The sequence below is a fragment of the Pteropus alecto genome, unplaced genomic scaffold (genome assembly GCF_000325575.1).
Source record: "Pteropus alecto unplaced genomic scaffold, ASM32557v1 scaffold314, whole genome shotgun sequence".
Taxonomy (NCBI): Eukaryota; Metazoa; Chordata; class Mammalia; order Chiroptera; family Pteropodidae; genus Pteropus; species Pteropus alecto.
In genome coordinates this window covers 832,124-849,099 of record NW_006435849.1, presented here as the reverse complement: position 1 = coordinate 849,099, position 16,976 = coordinate 832,124, and the positions used below count along the sequence as shown (strand labels likewise).

General features: G+C 51.6%; 1 protein-coding gene across 1 annotated transcript in view; it reads left to right on the top strand.

Moving 5' to 3' along the window:
• Positions 1–16,976, top strand: part of SIPA1L3 (signal induced proliferation associated 1 like 3) — a 243,780-nt gene that overhangs the window by 176,487 nt on the left and 50,317 nt on the right. Inside the window, 4 exon segments of the mRNA XM_025046658.1 lie at positions 1,157–1,730; positions 7,918–8,192; positions 14,916–15,167; positions 15,922–16,059. Of these exon segments, the coding sequence (XP_024902426.1) occupies positions 1,157–1,730; positions 7,918–8,192; positions 14,916–15,167; positions 15,922–16,059 (1,239 nt within the window).

The window sequence follows — 16,976 nt, the reverse complement described above, 5'->3', positions numbered from 1 at the left end:
CTGTCATAGTGGCATCTCGGTCAAAACTGAAGTAGGAAGGGCCCCGTGCTAATTTCCTGTCACAATGAATTTTTAAAGTGACCTTTGTTGAGATGATTTACAAAGTGTATTAAGCAGTGTTACCCACGTAGTTGAAAGAAACAGATCCCATACACATCCCCTGTCAGGCAGGGGTTCTGCAGTAATGCTGCTTAACAAGGCACCCCAAAACTCACTGGCTCACAGCATTAGCATTTCCTTCTGGCTCACATTTCTGCAGATCAGCCAAGGTCTGGCTGGCCTTGGCTCCAGGCCACTGGGGAGGTCCCAGTCTACGCTAGGTGTCCCTCACCCTTCAGGGACCAGGAGAGCACCCAGGGCATGTTCTTCTCATGGAGGAGCACAGGAGGCAAGCCCAGCCCCCAGCCCTCACTTTGCATGTCTTTGCTTGAAAACCATTGGCCATATCAAGTCACGTGCCCAGGCCCAGGGGCAATACAGTAGGGCCAGACCTCCCCACAAAGGAGGAGAGAGAGGAGTGACTTTTTGCCAAACTATAATCGACCATGCAGTCGTCCCTCCATCTCCGATGGGCACTGATTCTAGGAATGCCCCTCCACCCCACCCCGGATACCACAATCTGAGGATGCTCAAGTCCCTTACATAAAATGGCATAGTATTTGCACATAACCTACGCAAACCCGGTGTACTTTAAATCATCTCTAGATTACTGGTAACACTGAATACAACATCAATGCTGTGTAAATAGTTGCTGAATTGTGTTGTTCAGAGAATAATGATCAGGAAAAAAAAGTTCAGTACAGATGCAATCATCTTACACCTAACTTCACACTACATGTCAGCAACAATGTAACTTCTTTCTAAACATTTCCAATCCACAGTTAGTTGAATCTGCAAATATATAGAAAATGAGAATAACTGACGTTGAATGATGCTAGGAGAATTATTTGAATATCAAAGGACATTGTAATACCCACTATATAGGAAGTAAAAATGCACGTATGTGCCCTGAAATTTTCTCAAATATCCAGTCAAGTTAGCCAGCAACACTCCTGTTCTTAAAAAGGACCCCCGCATTCCCGATCGTATATTTTCTGCTTAAAGAGACTCTCAAGGGCCCTTCCTTCCGCCATCTAACCGATTTCTCCCTCCTCAGCATGGCTGTGACCCGATCCAAAGACGCCCCTCCTTTCGGACCCCCTGTCCCCAGTGGAACCACATTCCGCAAATCTGATGTCTTCAGAGACTTCTTGCTGGCCAAGGTGATAAATGCGGAGAATGCCGCGCACAAGTCCGACAAGTTCCACACCATGGCCACCAGGACCCGCCAGGAGTACCTGAAGGACCTGGCCGAAAACTGTGTCTCCAACACACCGATTGACTCCACGGGCAAATTCAACCTCATCTCGCTGACCTCCAAGAAGAAGGAGAAGACAAAAGCCCGGGCGGGCGCGGAGCAGCACAGTGCGGGGGCCATCGCCTGGAGGGTGGCAGCGCAGGACTACGGCCAGGGCGTGGAGATCGACTGCATTTTGGGGATTTCCAACGAGTTTGTGGTGCTCCTGGACCTCCGCACCAAGGGGGTGGTATTCAACTGCTACTGTGGAGATGTCATCGGCTGGACCCCAGATTCCTCAACGCTCAAACTCTTCTACGGGCGAGGGGACCACATCTTCCTGCGGGCCACGGGGGGCTCAGAGGACGTAAGGGACATTGTCCAGAGACTGAAGGTAAGGGAGAGTGCTCGCAAGGGCACAGCCCTTCTGTGGTTTGGCAGAGGCCGTAGGAGCCACTGAGATGCTTCCCTTAGCCCGTCCGTTAGACCAGGACGCTGATTGGTTCCCATAGAATCGTCACTTACGCACTGGGATCTAGTGGGTCCTGCAGCCTGAGTTTGTGCTGGGGAAGGTTTGGGTCAGGGATCTGAAGCTGTCCATGCCATCACCTTGGGAAGACAAAGGCATATATATTTGTTCACTGTAGATGGTGTTAGAAAATATAAGTTTAAGCTCGTGTTGAAAATGTAAGAATACTTTATGGAAGAATTAAAATAGAGTGAAAAGCTTCCAGGCCATTAAAAGATAAGGCATAAGCAAGGGGTGGGGGGAGGATAAGAAAGCGTGATAAAAGAAAAAACAAACATGAAATTATATAGCAGGAATAATTCCACATGAGTTACCACAATAAATGGGAGTGGTTTTACTTCCCCTATTAAAAGACAAAAGATTCAGTCTGGATGACAGTCTCACCCTGAACTCCCAGTAGACAGCTCGGGCTCAGACCTCTAGCCGCGCCGAGGGTGGCAGATTGGTTTCAAGTCAGATGGCAGCTTAGCTGATAATGGCTGCTTTTGAAGCACTGTGCTCTCAGCTTCCCTGACTCCAAAATTCATGCCCAGCTTTGGGTAACAACAGCTAGCGTTTAGACGCCCCGGTGGGATGTGAGGTCTGTGAAGCTGAGCCTTGTATGTTTTGCTTACCTGATATGCATAGATCAGGGCTGGGACATAGTTGCTGTTCAGTTAATACTGACTAGTTGGTTAGTTGGATGAGTTTATTGAACCCTGCCTCTATGCTAATTACATGCATGATCTCACAATCCTCCCAGGTGTAGATGCTGTTCTTATTCCCACTTGACGGATAAGGAAATCGAGACTCAGAGAGGCATAGATACTCACATAAGGTTATACAGCCACGAGGTGGCAGACGGGGGTCTGAATCCAAGTTCTTCTGACTCCAAAACCTCTTTGTGCCCAAACTCGAGACTGGTAGCTGACTGCTCACTCAGCACCTCCACTCGGGTGTCTTTAAACCCCTGGAACTTAACATGTCCAAGATTAAACTCAGTTTCCCTCCCCCTGCCTCCCGGAGATTTTCTGTCTCAGTAAAGGACAAATCCGTCACTCCATTTGCTGAGGTCAGAAGCCTCGGCATCAGCCTCTCTCCTCTCTTTCTCTCACACCCACATCCGATCTGTCAGCTTCACCTCCATTAGGCCGGCTCCAGCTCCCCCCCACCCTGCCCCCGGCCCCTGACTACCCAGAAGCCTCCTGGCCAGTCTTCCTTGCCTCCATCCTTTCTTCCCTATGATCTGTTCTCAGCGTGGTGGTCAAGGGACCTGATCACATCACTGCTCTGCTCAAAACCCTCAGCCCACTCTAGGTAAAAGCCGAAGTCCTTACGGAGGCCCGTGTGGCCCTGCATGACCTGGCTTCCTGTTGACCTCACTGCTCCAGGCGCACAGATCTTTGCTGTTTCCCAGGTGTGCTAGGCAGGTAACCAGCCTCGGGGCGTGTGCACTGCCTGCACCCTCTCTCTGGAACACTCCCTGGTCCCCACATGGCTCCCTCCCTCCCCCTCTTGTCAGTGAGACCCCATTATCTAAAATTGCAGCTTGACCCTGAGCATATACCACCCACCGTCCCTGCTCAAATTTTCTCCAAAACACTTACCACCACCTGAATTGTGTTGACGTTGTGAATTGTTCACTGCTGTGTCCACAGCACCTAGGCTAGCCTCTCGTATGCAGTGGAACTCAGTGGACTTGTCCTGAATGCAGGCCGCCCTGGGGAAACAGCAAAAGTGAACATTCACTGTGTTAGACCCTGCTCAGCACCTTGCACGGCTTTGCATTTCTTCCTCAAAAAACCCAGTGAGAGAGATACCGTTGTCCCCACTTCTCAGATGAGGAAACTGAGGCCCAGAAGGGTAAAGCGACGTGCCCGGGACGCACAGTGAGCTACGTACCTGGGTTCTTGAACGTGAGGGTGTCCCTCCCTCAACGCCCAGCAGCGACCGTGCAGACACTGCGCTGGATTACGTGTTCCCCGTGTCCTCCGCGCCTGCTGTTGGTGTGGTGCTTTCGCATGTTTCTGTAGCCCCCTCTCACGGTCTCAGCACCCAGAGCCCACTGGGCAGCCAGGCGCCCAGAAGTGATGACGTAAGCCATCTCCTGCAAAGGGCCGGTCTGTCCTAAAGGACGCACGACAGCCATCTCTTCTTTGTCCCTCTTCTGGGTGAGGAGTTCACACCCTCCCCAGCAGGGCCAGGATTCAGACATTGTCGTTTGTTAAGTCAGCAGTTCTTATCATGTGCCTGGGTCACAGCAGCGACCATGGTGGGCCCAGGCCTGTCTTCCTGGGGCTCCCATCGGTGACAGATATTGAACAGGAATTACAAGAGCCAGGAGGTTGAAAGGGGGAGTGTCAAGGATGCCAGGGGAACCTGTAGTGGGTGTCGGTCTCAAACTCGCAGGGTGGGTGCGGCCCCGGACGTAGTCACTTAGGTGCAGAAGCTTAACCTTCAGAGGATTTCATATGAATCTAGCTTTTGGCTTTTCTTGAAAAACTGGAGGAATCTGGCTATAGTGGGTTTTCGTTTGGGCAGGGCAGTGATCAACTGAAGCGGATGATAAGTGCCCCCTTTATTTTTATTTTTTCATTGTAACATTGATGAACAAAATCCAATAAGTTTCAAGTGTACAAGTCACATATATTTTGCATTGTGTGTTCACCGCCCATAGTTAGATTTCTTTCTGTCACCACGTATTTGATCCCTTTACCCGGTTTACCTCCCCCTTCCCCCCTCCCCCCTGGTACCCACTAGTCTGTTGTCCATGTCCATGAGTCTCTCTTTGTTGGTCATGTATGTTTGTTGCTTTTAGATTTATATCCTACATATATGTGATAAGTGTTTTTCAGCTTTTTCTGTCTGGCTTATTTCACTTAGCATGATTATCTCAAGATGCATCCATGTTGTTGAAAATGGCAGTATTTCATTTTTCTTATGGCTGAGTAATATTGTATATATGTACCACAGCTTCTTTAGTCAATCATTTATCGTAGGACACTTCAGTTGCTTCCATGTCCTGGCCACCTTGAATAATGCTGCTGTGAACATTGGTGTGCATATATCTTTTCGGGTAAATGTTTCCAAGTCTTTTGGGTAAATACCTAGTAGAGGGATTGCTGGATCATATGGTAATTCTATTCTTAATTTTTTGAGGAACCTCCATACTGTTTTCAATAGTCGCTGTACCAAATTGCAGAACCACCAGCAGTATATGAGGGTTTCTATTTCTACACATCCTCTCCCATTGTGGTTTTGATTTGCATTTCCCTAGTAGCTGTCGATGTTGAGTATCTTTTCATATGTTCGTTGACCATTTATAAGTCTTCTTGGGAGAAGTGTCTGTTCAGGTCCTCTGCCCATTTTTTGACTGGATCGTTTGTTTTTGTTGTTGAAGTTATTGAGTCATATGAGTTCTTTGTATATTTCAGATATTAGGCCCTTATCAGAGGTGTTGCTTGCAAACATATTTTCCCATTCAGATGGTTGTCTCTTTGCCTTGATGATGGAAGCTTTTTAGTTTGTAGTCCCATTCATTTATTTTTGCTTTTACTTCCCCTGCCTTTGAGGTCAAATCCATAAAATCCTTTTAAGTCCAAGGTCTATGAGTTTAGTTTCTACGTTCATCTGTTATGTATTGTTTCAGGTCTAATAATCAGAAGCGCCCCCTTTAGATGGGACACACATGCACTCTTTGGCCATGGTTCCACCAGCCTACATGTCATTTACATCCCCACCAAGCACCCTAGCTTGTGAGTCTGGGCCTGGGCCTGTTTTTAAGAACATGAAGTAGAAATTCCATCACTTCAACTCATATCCTGTTGGCCAAAACCAAGTCATGTCCACACCAGCTGTGAAGAAAGCTGAGCAGTGTGGTCCCCAACAAGGTGGCCCTGTGCACATCAAAACTCTGACTAGCAGTGGGGGTGGGGTCTTATTACCACAAGGAAGAGGGGAGAATGGAGACCGAAGGCCGCAGCGCTCCTGCCGCGGTGTTGAGGGAGATCTCCTGGCCTCCGTGGAAGGCTGAGCCCCCCGGGCTCCCAGGACTGCCTGGCCTGACTAGTTCCAGGCTCAGACATGCAGCCTTCTCTCTATAACCCACAGCCAAATTCTTTGCATACAAGGGTGACTGCTTCAAAGGGAAGAAGAACTTCAGTCCCCAAAGGGAAAGTAATGGGCCAGGATGAATCTAGTCATACTTTCTCTTTCAGGGCACTGAACAGACTTTCCTTTTGAACCAATTTTTAAACCTCTTTGATTTATGGAAAATCTCAGCTGTCCACAAAAGGAGAGGGACTCACATAATGAACTCCTAGCCCCGTCACCAGCTTCCACAGTTACCAACCCGGGGCCACTGTGTCTCCCTTCCCTCCTTTACCTTCCCACTGACCATTTAGAGGCAAATCCTGGACATCTTGTCATTTCACCTGTAAACATTTCAGGACCTATTTCTAAAACACACAGACTCTTAAAGAACAACGGTTTAGTCATTATCATACATAAAGAATTAATAATTTCTTATTGTCGTGTCAACAGGTTGGGTTGTAAAATCAATTATGGTATCTCAATCAGCAATTTTCAAAGATAAGGTAGGAAAGAATAGAAAGTGTCAAGAGTCCATCCCGGTGAGTAAGGATCTCTGCTGCCTCCCCCTCCCCCACCGCTTCCCAGATCCTCACTGTCCAAATCAGGGACCAAACAGATGTGGTTACATTTTCAGGTAAGTCCTTTCCCATCCAGGCGCTCATTTCTTGCTACCCGTAGTCACAAATGTATTCGATTTAGATTGCAAGGAAGATGTTTATGAGTAGGGAAGAGTGAATGTATACGTGAATGCACGGTGTGACTTGTGACGAAATTCTTTCTTACTGTGAGTAGTCAGAAAAATGTGAAAGCCACCACTCTAATAGGTACATCAAATAGTGTAAATTCTAGCCAGGGAATGACTTCTTATAGGTAATTTGAATGATCATGCATTTTCTTTCCTTAATACAGTTTTAGGAAAGGGTAGACAGGTCTTGATGGAACTTGCTTAATGACCATAGCTTGTTAAGTTCTTTTTTTTATCCTAAGAAGAGGACAGAATCCCTGTGGATGTGCTGGGGGTTCTGGGGAAGGACTGGGAGTTCTGATCGGTGGATCTTTATGTCTATGATAGTGCATTATCATGGTGAAAATCTCACGCAAATGAAGCAGGGAGTAATTTGGAGGCAAGGCCCATGTGGTCTGGTCAGCTTCACATGGGGGCACAGTCTGAGGAGGAGATTTTGCAAAGGGATTTGTGCTTCTAAGAATAATATGAAGTAAAGAATACGGCATGATTCTCGCCATCCCCAACGTAGACAAGATTCCAGGATTGCTGATTTGTTGGTTTTCGGACTGACTTTTGTTAGAATCATTGTATCAGCCAGGATGCAATATTCATGGCTTAAAACAACAAAGGTTTATCTCTAGGTCGTGCCACATGTCCATCTTAGGTTCAGCTGGGGTCTCTGCTCCACATTGTTCTGACTCCAGGACCCCAGGTGATGAAACAGCCACTGTCTGGCTTTAGCAGAGGGGAAAGGCCAACAGAAGGTCTCGCACTGGCAATTAAATGCCCCAGCCAGATGACACGCCAGTTTTATTCACAACTCACTGGGCAAAAAGTCCCAGAGCCCACCGACCACAAGGGAGCCTATTAGTGCCATCGCGCCGTGCCGGGGAGGGAAGGAGGCAGGGTGCTCGGGGAACACGGCTTGCCTGGTGATGGCGGCCGCGCCGTGAGGCCGTTAGCCGCGCAGGCGCACATCTATGTTTCCTCTCCAGAAGTCAGGAGCTGGGCCGCGACTGCGTGCGTTCATGCTCCTGCATCACCTGGGAAGGTCGATGGGGAGCAGCAAGGTCTTTGGCTAGGCGCACATCTATGTTTCCTCTCCAGAAGTCAGGACCTGGGCCGCCACTGCGTGCGTTCATGCTCCTGCATCACCTGGGTCTTTGGCCTCAAAGTTGGGGATCTGACCAGGAGTCTTCCGCAAGAGCTGACCCCGAACAGCTCTTGAGGCTAGATCCCTCCTGTCGCCTGCAGGTAATGACCAATGGCTGGGAGACGGTGGACATGACCCTGCGGCGGAACGGGCTCGGGCAGCTGGGCTTCCACGTGAAGTACGACGGGACGGTGGCCGAGGTGGAGGACTATGGGTTTGCCTGGCAGGCCGGCCTCCGGCAAGGCAGCCGGCTGGTGGAGATCTGCAAGGTAGCTGTGGTCACGCTGACCCACGACCAGATGATCGACTTGCTGCGCACGTCCGTCACCGTCAAGGTGGTCATCATCCCTCCCTTCGACGACGGCACTCCCCGCAGGTAGGGACAGCTGCCCTGCAAGGCAGTGGGGGGTGGTTGGCGGCTCCCTGAGTGCTGGCACAAGGTCTCCCCAGGGCTGTCCCTGGAGGCCCTTTCTCAGTCGTGACAGGGTGGGAGTGCACATCTGTCAAACGCTTGCTGCATGCCAGCGATGGTTTGAGCTCCCCATTTCATCTCCACCGCAGCCCTGTGAGATGGGCGCCCCCATCAGTGCCGTCTTCTAGATGACAGACACAGCGATGAAAGTAACTTCCCCCAGGACATGCTACGCTTCGTTCATTTGTCCCACACATATATTGAGACCCTACTGTGTGTAAGCTCGTTCCAGGTGCTCAGGATAGAGCAGTGAACAAAATACAGTGCCTGCTGACTTGGAGTCCGTGTCCTAGAAAGAAGGACAAACTATTATTAAAAGATAATACAGGATCAGGCAGTGGTGAGATCTCAGGAGAGAAAGTGGGATAAATAAAGGGTCTGCAACGGGGCTGGAGAGCTGCATACAGGGTGGTCAGGGAAGGCTCCTGGGTGGAGGTGGCCATCTGGTTTTCTGGGCCAGCAGGTCTTAGATGGGGACTAGCCAGGGCAGAATCTGTGAAGTACAAGTGTGTGCGGCACGTTCCTGCAGCACAGGAAGACACTGTGGCTGGGCAGAGTGAGCAGGGGTGAGAGGTGGGCGAAAGGGAGGAGACCGGGGCAGGGGGGTCATCCTGGGGTGGGGCTTTCTGGACACAGTGACAAGCTTGGATTTTAATGGAACATTTCAAACACATTAAAAGTATACTGAGCCCGCTATTTCAGCATTTAACATGGCCTGTTTTTTGTTGTTTTAAATCTCCATACCGCCCTACCTAGGACTATTTGAAGTAGTCGCAGTCCTTGGACTGTATCTCTGTCCAATGAGGACCTTTAAAAGGTTATTACTACACTTAAAAATTTTTTAACGGTAGGTCAATATCAGTTACCCAGTCTGTCTTTAACTTTCTGTCATATAAGAGAGAGATGTTTTAAAAAACAGTTGTTTTGTTAATCAGGCTCCTCTTATTGCGTTCAGTTGATGTATCTTTTCAGGCTCTTAATCCCTAAGTTCCCCTTCACATTATTTTGTTTGTTTCTTCTTGCAATTTATTTGGGGAAGAAACAAGGCCATTTGTCCTTTAGAGCAGGGCTCCCCAACCCCTGGGCTGTGGACCGGTACCAGAACCTGGCCACACAGCAGGAGGTGAGCAGCAGGTGAGCAGGTGAAGCTTCATCTGTATTTGCAGCCGCTCCCCAGCGCCAGCATCACCGCCTCAGCTCCGCCTCAGATCATCAGGTGTTAGATTCTCATAGGAGCACCGGTCCCTGGTTTCAAAAAGGCTGGGGACCGCTGCTTAGAGTTTCCCATTTCCTGAACTTAGCTGCTTGCATCCCCCTGGTAGCCTTTAACCTGTTCCCGTAGTGTGTGTATTTTCCATAAACTGGAGTTCGATGCAGAAGTTTGACCAGATTCTGATTAACATCCTTTGGTAACACTTCCCAGGTGTGCATCCTTTAGGAGGCCCCAGGTGTCTGGTGTCCCTCTGTGAGCGATACCAAGGGCGACCAGAGGGTTCAGAGTGTGACAGCCTGACCTGTCATCGTACATTTCCCCTCAGCTCTCAGCAGCCATCATGATCGTCGCCCAGTCCTTTACTTCATTATCGTCATGATGCGCTCAGTGCCATCATTCCTTCTTTATTTATTGGCTGTACAAATTAATTCTTCTGAAAAGAAATTGTCTTCAGTAACTGTGTGGTTATTCTAAGGTACAATTTATACAAGGAAGGCAGGATAAGTGCATTTTTAGAGTAATGATTTGGTACCCTAGCTACCTCCAGAGGTGACCCCTGTCTGCAGGGGCAAGACAGAGAAAGGGAGAGTCACCACATTCCAGGCTCTGGAAACACAGGCGCACAGAGGACAGCCAAGGCCTTGTCCCTCGTAGAGCTGATGAGTGAATTGGGGAGACAGACAAGAAACAAGTAAGCAGATAAGATGCCTTCATACAGCAGAAGGGGGAGGCAGCCGGGTGTAGAGGGAAGACAGGCTCTGCAGTGAGACTGCCTAAGTTTGCATCCAAGCTCCTCCCCTTTACTAACCATGACCCTGGGCAGATGGCTTCACCCCTAACCGTGTGCCTCAGTTTCTCATTTGTAAACTGCAGACCATATTAGGTCCTTCCCCCAAAGGGTGGTTGCGAGGTTGGAGGAGGTAAGACTTGTAGAACCACTACCTGGCATGTAGGAGGTGCTCTGGAGACACTGGCCGCAAGATACAGGATGCGGAGAAATAAAGAGCATGACCCAACCTTGGACAGGATGGTTGGGGAGACCGGAAGGTGAGAAGGAGCCAGAAGAAGGGCCTTGCAGGGAGGGCGTAGCTGTCACAAAGGTGGGGACAGAGCCCTCAGATTGTTGACATATGCGAAAGAAGGTCCTCTGGTTGGAGCAGAGTGAGCCAAGAGGAAGGCATGAGATGAGATGACACGGGGTGCTTATACAAGTGACCTCACAGGGCTGATGTGGTCTCTACTTTACAGATGAGAAAACCGAGGCGCAAGCAGACCAGTCACTTGTGCAGAGTTGTACAGCTAGTTGGTGGCAGAGCAAACTCAGTCCAGGTTTCCCAGCTCCATATGCTCTGCTGCCTCTAAAAGATGTTGAGAGCTCTGGGCATGCGACTTCTGGTTGCTCTTCCCCGCCCCTCTTCCTGAGTCCTGCTTGCCCTGAACTTGGTGGAGTGTGGTTCTGAGCAGGCCTAAACCTGGCAACCAAGGGCTTGGCTACCTTCGCCCACACCCTGGTCCTTCAGCCTCAGGACTCCACTCAGGCCCCAGCCATCTCCTCCCAGCCCTCTTCTGGGGCCTCCTTCACCTCTGCACAGAGCCAAGGCCTAGCCGCACCCACTCCGGGCTCTGCAAGGGCAGGTCAGGCTGAGGTAAGCCCACAGGCAAGCTCCCTGCAGACCCCTTTTCCTCTCTCTACACACGTGCTCACACCCACACGAGTGCACGTGAAAAGCCAGCCCTCCCATTGGATGACTCTTTAAAACTCAGGGAGTGAGAGAGGCTGTGAAGGTGTCCCAGGCCTGCAGGTAGGGACCAGCTGAAGCCAAGGTAAAAGTCTGCAGACTCCGTTCTGTGGCTTTGGGGAAACAAGCCAGGGAGGGTGTGACCAGACAGACGAGTTCTGCTCCCTGCCCTATTTAGGAATAAAACCGTCATCCTGTTCACAGGGTTGGATGTGGGTTGGGACTTGCGTGGGTTTCGTTATTCTTTAAATGCAGGGGTGTCTGGCTGGCCTCATTTGAAGAGCTGATAACCCCAACTATGGGGTCCTTCCAGCCTCTTGCTGCAACCCTGACCTGGCTCGAATGTCACAATGAGCTCTGAGGGGAAACACCAGGGATGGGCAGAGGTGAGCTTCCTGCCACCAGCCGGGCTCTGCATGGCGTGTGTCCAGACCCTGTGCTCTTCGGACACTGAGTACATGACAGGGGGTCATCTTTGCACCCATAGTCCACAAGACTGGGGTTCTTGAGTGAGCCCTGCACTGCTGGGCCATAGCTGGGCGGGGCCTGGTAGCCAGAGCCCCTGATGCGATGTGTCATCTTGACCTTGGGTACTTGCGCAGGTTCAGGAGCGATGCTCTCATCTCTCTGTCTCCGTCGCTGCCTGATGGGGAAGGTGATCTGGGATGCTTTTGTCCCCTTTAGTTGGACTCCAGACCTCTGGTCAGGGGACTGTTGGAAACTCCTGCCTGAGAAGGGAAATTGAAACCGTACAAGCAAGTGAGTAGGAGAATTAAGGAAGAAGTCGCCACGGCCCCCAGAAACTCGGCTGTCAGGAGTCAAGGCCAAGGAGGCGATGAGAAAAAATGGTGTGTGAGCCTAGGGACATCTTCCCTCAGATGTTTCCCGCGTGTGGCCGAGAGGTTGGAATGGACTATTTAGCACAGAGTTGTTGGTTGAGCAAAAGACCGGAAGCAACCTAAGTATCCAGCCGTAGGGGACTGGCTGAGTAAATCCCAGGTCCTTCATGCGATAGAGTAGTGAGTGATTGTTTCAAGAAAGTGAGGTGAATCTGTTTGTGCCAGGAGGGTCTGGCAGGGAATACTGACAGTTGTGGGTGGGGGAAGGAAGCAAGATGGTATCCGGTGTTAGTGTGTGGTTTTTATTTTCATTTTAAATATTTGCTTATCTGCATAGGATATTTCTGAAAGAATGTGTAAGAAACTGGAAGCTATGGTTGCTTCGGGTGGGTAAAACCGGGGGATGGAGTAGGGGACATGAATGCCTTTTTATACCACTTAATCTTGAAAACAGATTCAGAAACTTAATTCAAGAAGTGGACTTCTGAAACTCGTATCCCTAGCAACTCAGTAAAATGCAGACTCCTGGGCCCCACCTCAAGGAGGATTCTGCTTTAGACAAGCTGAATGAACTTCGCTAAGTTCTCAGGGTGATTGAGATGCTGAAGGTTCTCAGATGGCTGGGAAGGAATTTGCTCCTGAGTCCCGAGGTGGGTGTAGTTGGACTTTGGAAAGTGGAAGGGAGACCTCTGGTTCTGGGCATGTGGGAGGAGCAGAGAGACCATCCACAGAATTGGCTGGAAAAGGCTGGCCAGTGAGAAACTGCTAGGGGGGAAAAAAAGGAACTGCCTATTTATTAAATATTTTCTGCTAATGCCTATAGAATGCTCACAACCACCCCATCTTACAGATTTGGAAACTGAGGTTCTTGAAGGGAAATCCCTCCCCCGAGGCCGTGGAGGTCCTAAGTGGCAGAGCTGGGATCTGAGGGCCCTGGCTCTCCACCACTGTGTGCTGCCTTCAAGATGACTGGATAAGGCTTCCCTCTTGGAGGTCATGCCTAGGGGCTCGTGGCCAGAAGTGAAGCTTTTAGTAACTAGGGGAAGGGGAACTCAGGGACCCAAAAAATCTACTCACTGGCTCCCAGATTACTGCCAGTGTGCCTGGTGGTTAATCTCGTGGGCTCTGATGTCAACTTTCTGTATTTAAATCCAGCTTCCACCTGTTACTGCCTGTGTGACCTTGGGCAGATTGTTTAACTTCTCTGCGCCTCATTTTACTTTTCTCTGAAGTGTAATGGACTAATCAGGACTCTGGTTACCAGCAACAGAACCAACTCAAATACGGTGAAGCCAAAGAGGGACTTGGCTGGCTTCCATACCTGACAAGACTGGGAGATAGGGCAAAATTTACGCATGGCTCTGTGTGGGGCTCAGACACCCTCATCAGGAATCTGTCACCTGTTTCTCCTGCGTTGCTGTCATTCTCAGGCTGCTTCCTACTTTGTGGGGACAAAGATGGCCTACCCCTACTCACAGCTCCAGGTTAGGTCTCCCTAGCTCAGCAGCCCTAGTGAAATAGATCTTTCCCCCAGTAATTCCAGAAGCAGTTCCAGAGTTGATGTTTACTGTGTCTGATTGGCCCCACTTTAGGCCACATGGCAATCCTCTGCCAGTCATGTCCAGGGGAAGAGGAGTTTCTGATTGGCCAGGCCTGGGTCACATGCTCATCCCTGGAACCAATTAATGGGGTCAGCCCCACCCAGAACACACAGACCTATTCTCAGGAGCAGGGGTGTGGAAGCTGGGCAGGCAGGAGCAGCAGGTGTGCCTGCTTGGGGCCATGATGGTGCCCTCCTCCACCTCCGCCTGGCCTGGCATATCTACAGGCTCTGTTAGATATGTGTTCTTGTCATTCCTCGCTTGGTAGCTGGTGAGGCATCAGCACCTACCAATCCTGAGAGACTGCCAGAAGGAGCTGCTGGATGTCAGCTCTGACCCTCCTGCTGCTGAAGGGCACGGTGTGTCAGGCCCAGGTGCCAGAGCACATCCTCGGGTCCTTTTAATGACTCCTTAGCAGCCATGTCCTGAGCCCACAGCCTCCCGGCCACCAAGTCCACCAGACCTTTAGCCAAGTGGCCGTGAAAGTTCCCTGGGCTCTAGGGGACTCAGAAGAGGATTGGCTCGTTGGGGGCATGAGAGCTTCCAGGCTGAGAGCTCCTCTGAGCAGAGCTCCCGCAGCTGCTGGGAGGTGGCTTTTGTGAGCACAGCCCCCTCTTCGGAATCAGAGCCCCCTCCCTGCTGCACCAAAGCCGCGGTGGGGAATGCCAGCCCAGCCCGCGGATCTCCCTGCCGGGAGCCAGGAACGCTGCAGTGTGTGCGCCAGCCTGGTCGGGGGGAAGTCACGGGCCGTTCTGCATCTATTTCAAGGTTCTGCATTTCATGGCTTTTTTTTTTTTTAACCACCCTGCAAAGTAGGTCACCTGCTCTTCTTCTAGCTGCTTTTGAGCGTCTTTGGAACAAGGCAGATCCTAAGGGCATCGGCCTTCCTGACCCCGAGTTCCGCTAAAGGGGGCTGAGCTACTCGAAGGAGGATGGGCTGACTTGAGGCTGGGTCAGGGGGAGGGGAAAGGAGGGGAGAGGGGATGCGATAGAGCAGGCCAGGCAGTCGGAACCCCTGTGTTGGGCCCTGTCCTGGTTGAGGACTCAGAGCTGGTAAGTTTCAGACCAATTTAAAGGGGATCTACTCAGCCTTTAAAGTAGGCCATCATGGTTCAGATCTGGCCAGGGAAAGCTGCCCAGTGTCACAAGGCAGCAGGTCTCTCCCAGGCAGCAGGCATGGCTGGCTGCTGGTGGGCCAGAGCCTTTCTGAATAATAACCAAGCTTCTCTTCGCAGGGGGTGGCCGGAGACCTATGGCGTGGACACCGCGGAGCCCAAGCCTGAGCCGGAGAGCTTGGCCCCTGGGGTCCGGCCCCCCTACCGCAGCAACGCGCCCTGGCAGTGGAGCGGGCCCGCATCCCACAACTCTCTGCCAGCCTCCAAGTGGGCCGCTCCGGCCACCCCGGGCCACGCCCAGTCCCTGAGCCGGCCGCCGAAGCAGACCCCCATGGTCCCCTTCCGGGAGTCCCAGCCCCTGCACAACAAGAGGTAAGGGAGGGCCTGCCGACGGCCACCGCACCTGGCCCCACCTCCCCCCGTGCTTTTCTTTCTCCTCTTTGTTCCAGTCTCCTCTCCTCAGTCTTTCTCCTGTCCTTGTCCTGTGTCTCCCTCCATCCCCGCCTCCCTTCAGCTTTCATCATGAGCCCCTCACGTGAGCCCAGTGCTGGGAGCTCCGTGTCTGAGGTTGGAAGTCTCCGTGCCATATGTGGTTAAAACTCTCTATATTTTTTTAAAAGGTTAAGGGACTGATACGCACAAGATATGAGATGCGATGCCTCCTTAGGGGCATCGGAGGGGTGGGAGGAGAAGCCCACAGGTGTGTAGGTAGCACCCCCATTCTGATTCTTCGGTTACGGGCAGCAGCTGCAAAGAGTTTATTACAATGACATGTACCTTAAATTCACTTAAATATGTTAATGTTAAAAGATAAAGAAAATTTCCAAGAAATGAAGGAATCTAACGTATGAGGGTGGGCAAGAACAGTGGTCAGCTTTTGGCCGCCCCTGTCAGGCCACGGACACTGACAGGTGGGCTGGGCCCCATGGGCCAGGAAGAACCAGGGGCATCCCCGCTTCCTGCCGCCCTTTGCTCAGCAGCCCTCTCTCCATCCCCACGGGAGGGGACAGCAGATAAAGCAGATGGGATGTGGTTGGGTCTGAGGGACAGTGTCTGCCCCTCCTCTGTGAGGACAGGGGTGTCATCCTCACTCACCCCACCTCCTTCCTCCCTGTCTCTGTTCCAGGCCTGTCAGCTTCCCAGAAACCCCTTACGCAGCATCACCAGCAGGGGCCGACAAAGTCCCTCCCTACCGACAGCCTTCCGGGAGCTTCTCCACCCCCAGCTCCGCCACCTACGCAAGATACAAGCCATCCCCAGAAAGGTCAGTCGCTTCACTCTTTTCAAATTAAGGATCCGATGACAGCTAGGGATCCTCTTTTCCCAGTAAATGCACACGCCCCACAGGTTTTTTGCGATTTTATGGGGTTTCTGGCTCCCTGCAAGTCATCAAAGGACCTGCAGGAGGACTGGCTGAGTCTGTTAGGATTTAGGGCCAGGCCGGCCTGGGCAGGACTCGCGTTGGCTTTCCTTGCAGCGGTATTTCGGTTGCCACCTTCTTGACAGCTCTGCCACTTGTGTGAGCCAGACGCGTTGGCTTTCCTTGCAGCGGTATTTCGGTTGCCACTTGTGTGAGCCAGACCGTCTTCCTTCCAGTACGGTCATCCATCCACCTCTCCAGCCGCTGCTCCTTGAGACCAGGCCACCAGCATTACCCAGTTTTCATGGCCCTGTAGGCCTCAGTCCTGTCACCTTAGATCCTTCCCCAGTCTGGCAGCCTAAGTGGTCTCCCCAGCTCCTTCGTGCTCCCCCATACCCTCAGGATGAACCCAAGCTCTCCCACTTGCTCTCCAGCTGCCTTCAGCCCTGGTGCCCTGTGCCCTTCCTTCTCTAGGGTCCCAGGGAACCCCACTGTTCCCTCGTCCTCAGGCCAGATCCACGGGCCTCACCCTGGATGTCTCCGACCCTCCTTCCTCTCCCGTCCCGTGTCCATCTTTTCAGCCTTCTGAGCATCTCTGTCCCCACCCCAGCTGCCCCACCCTGGCCGCCTCCTGTGGTCCACCTTCCCCTCAGCAGCCAGGGGAATCTTTCTATGTCTGGCCATATCTGTCCCCTGCTCCCAGGGTTCTAGAGCCCTCAGGACACAGCCTCAGTGCCACCAAGGCCCCCCCTGCCTCTCCAGGCCTGTGCAGTACCACACATCACCCTCACAGGCTACTTCCCGTTCCCTAGTGAGGCTGT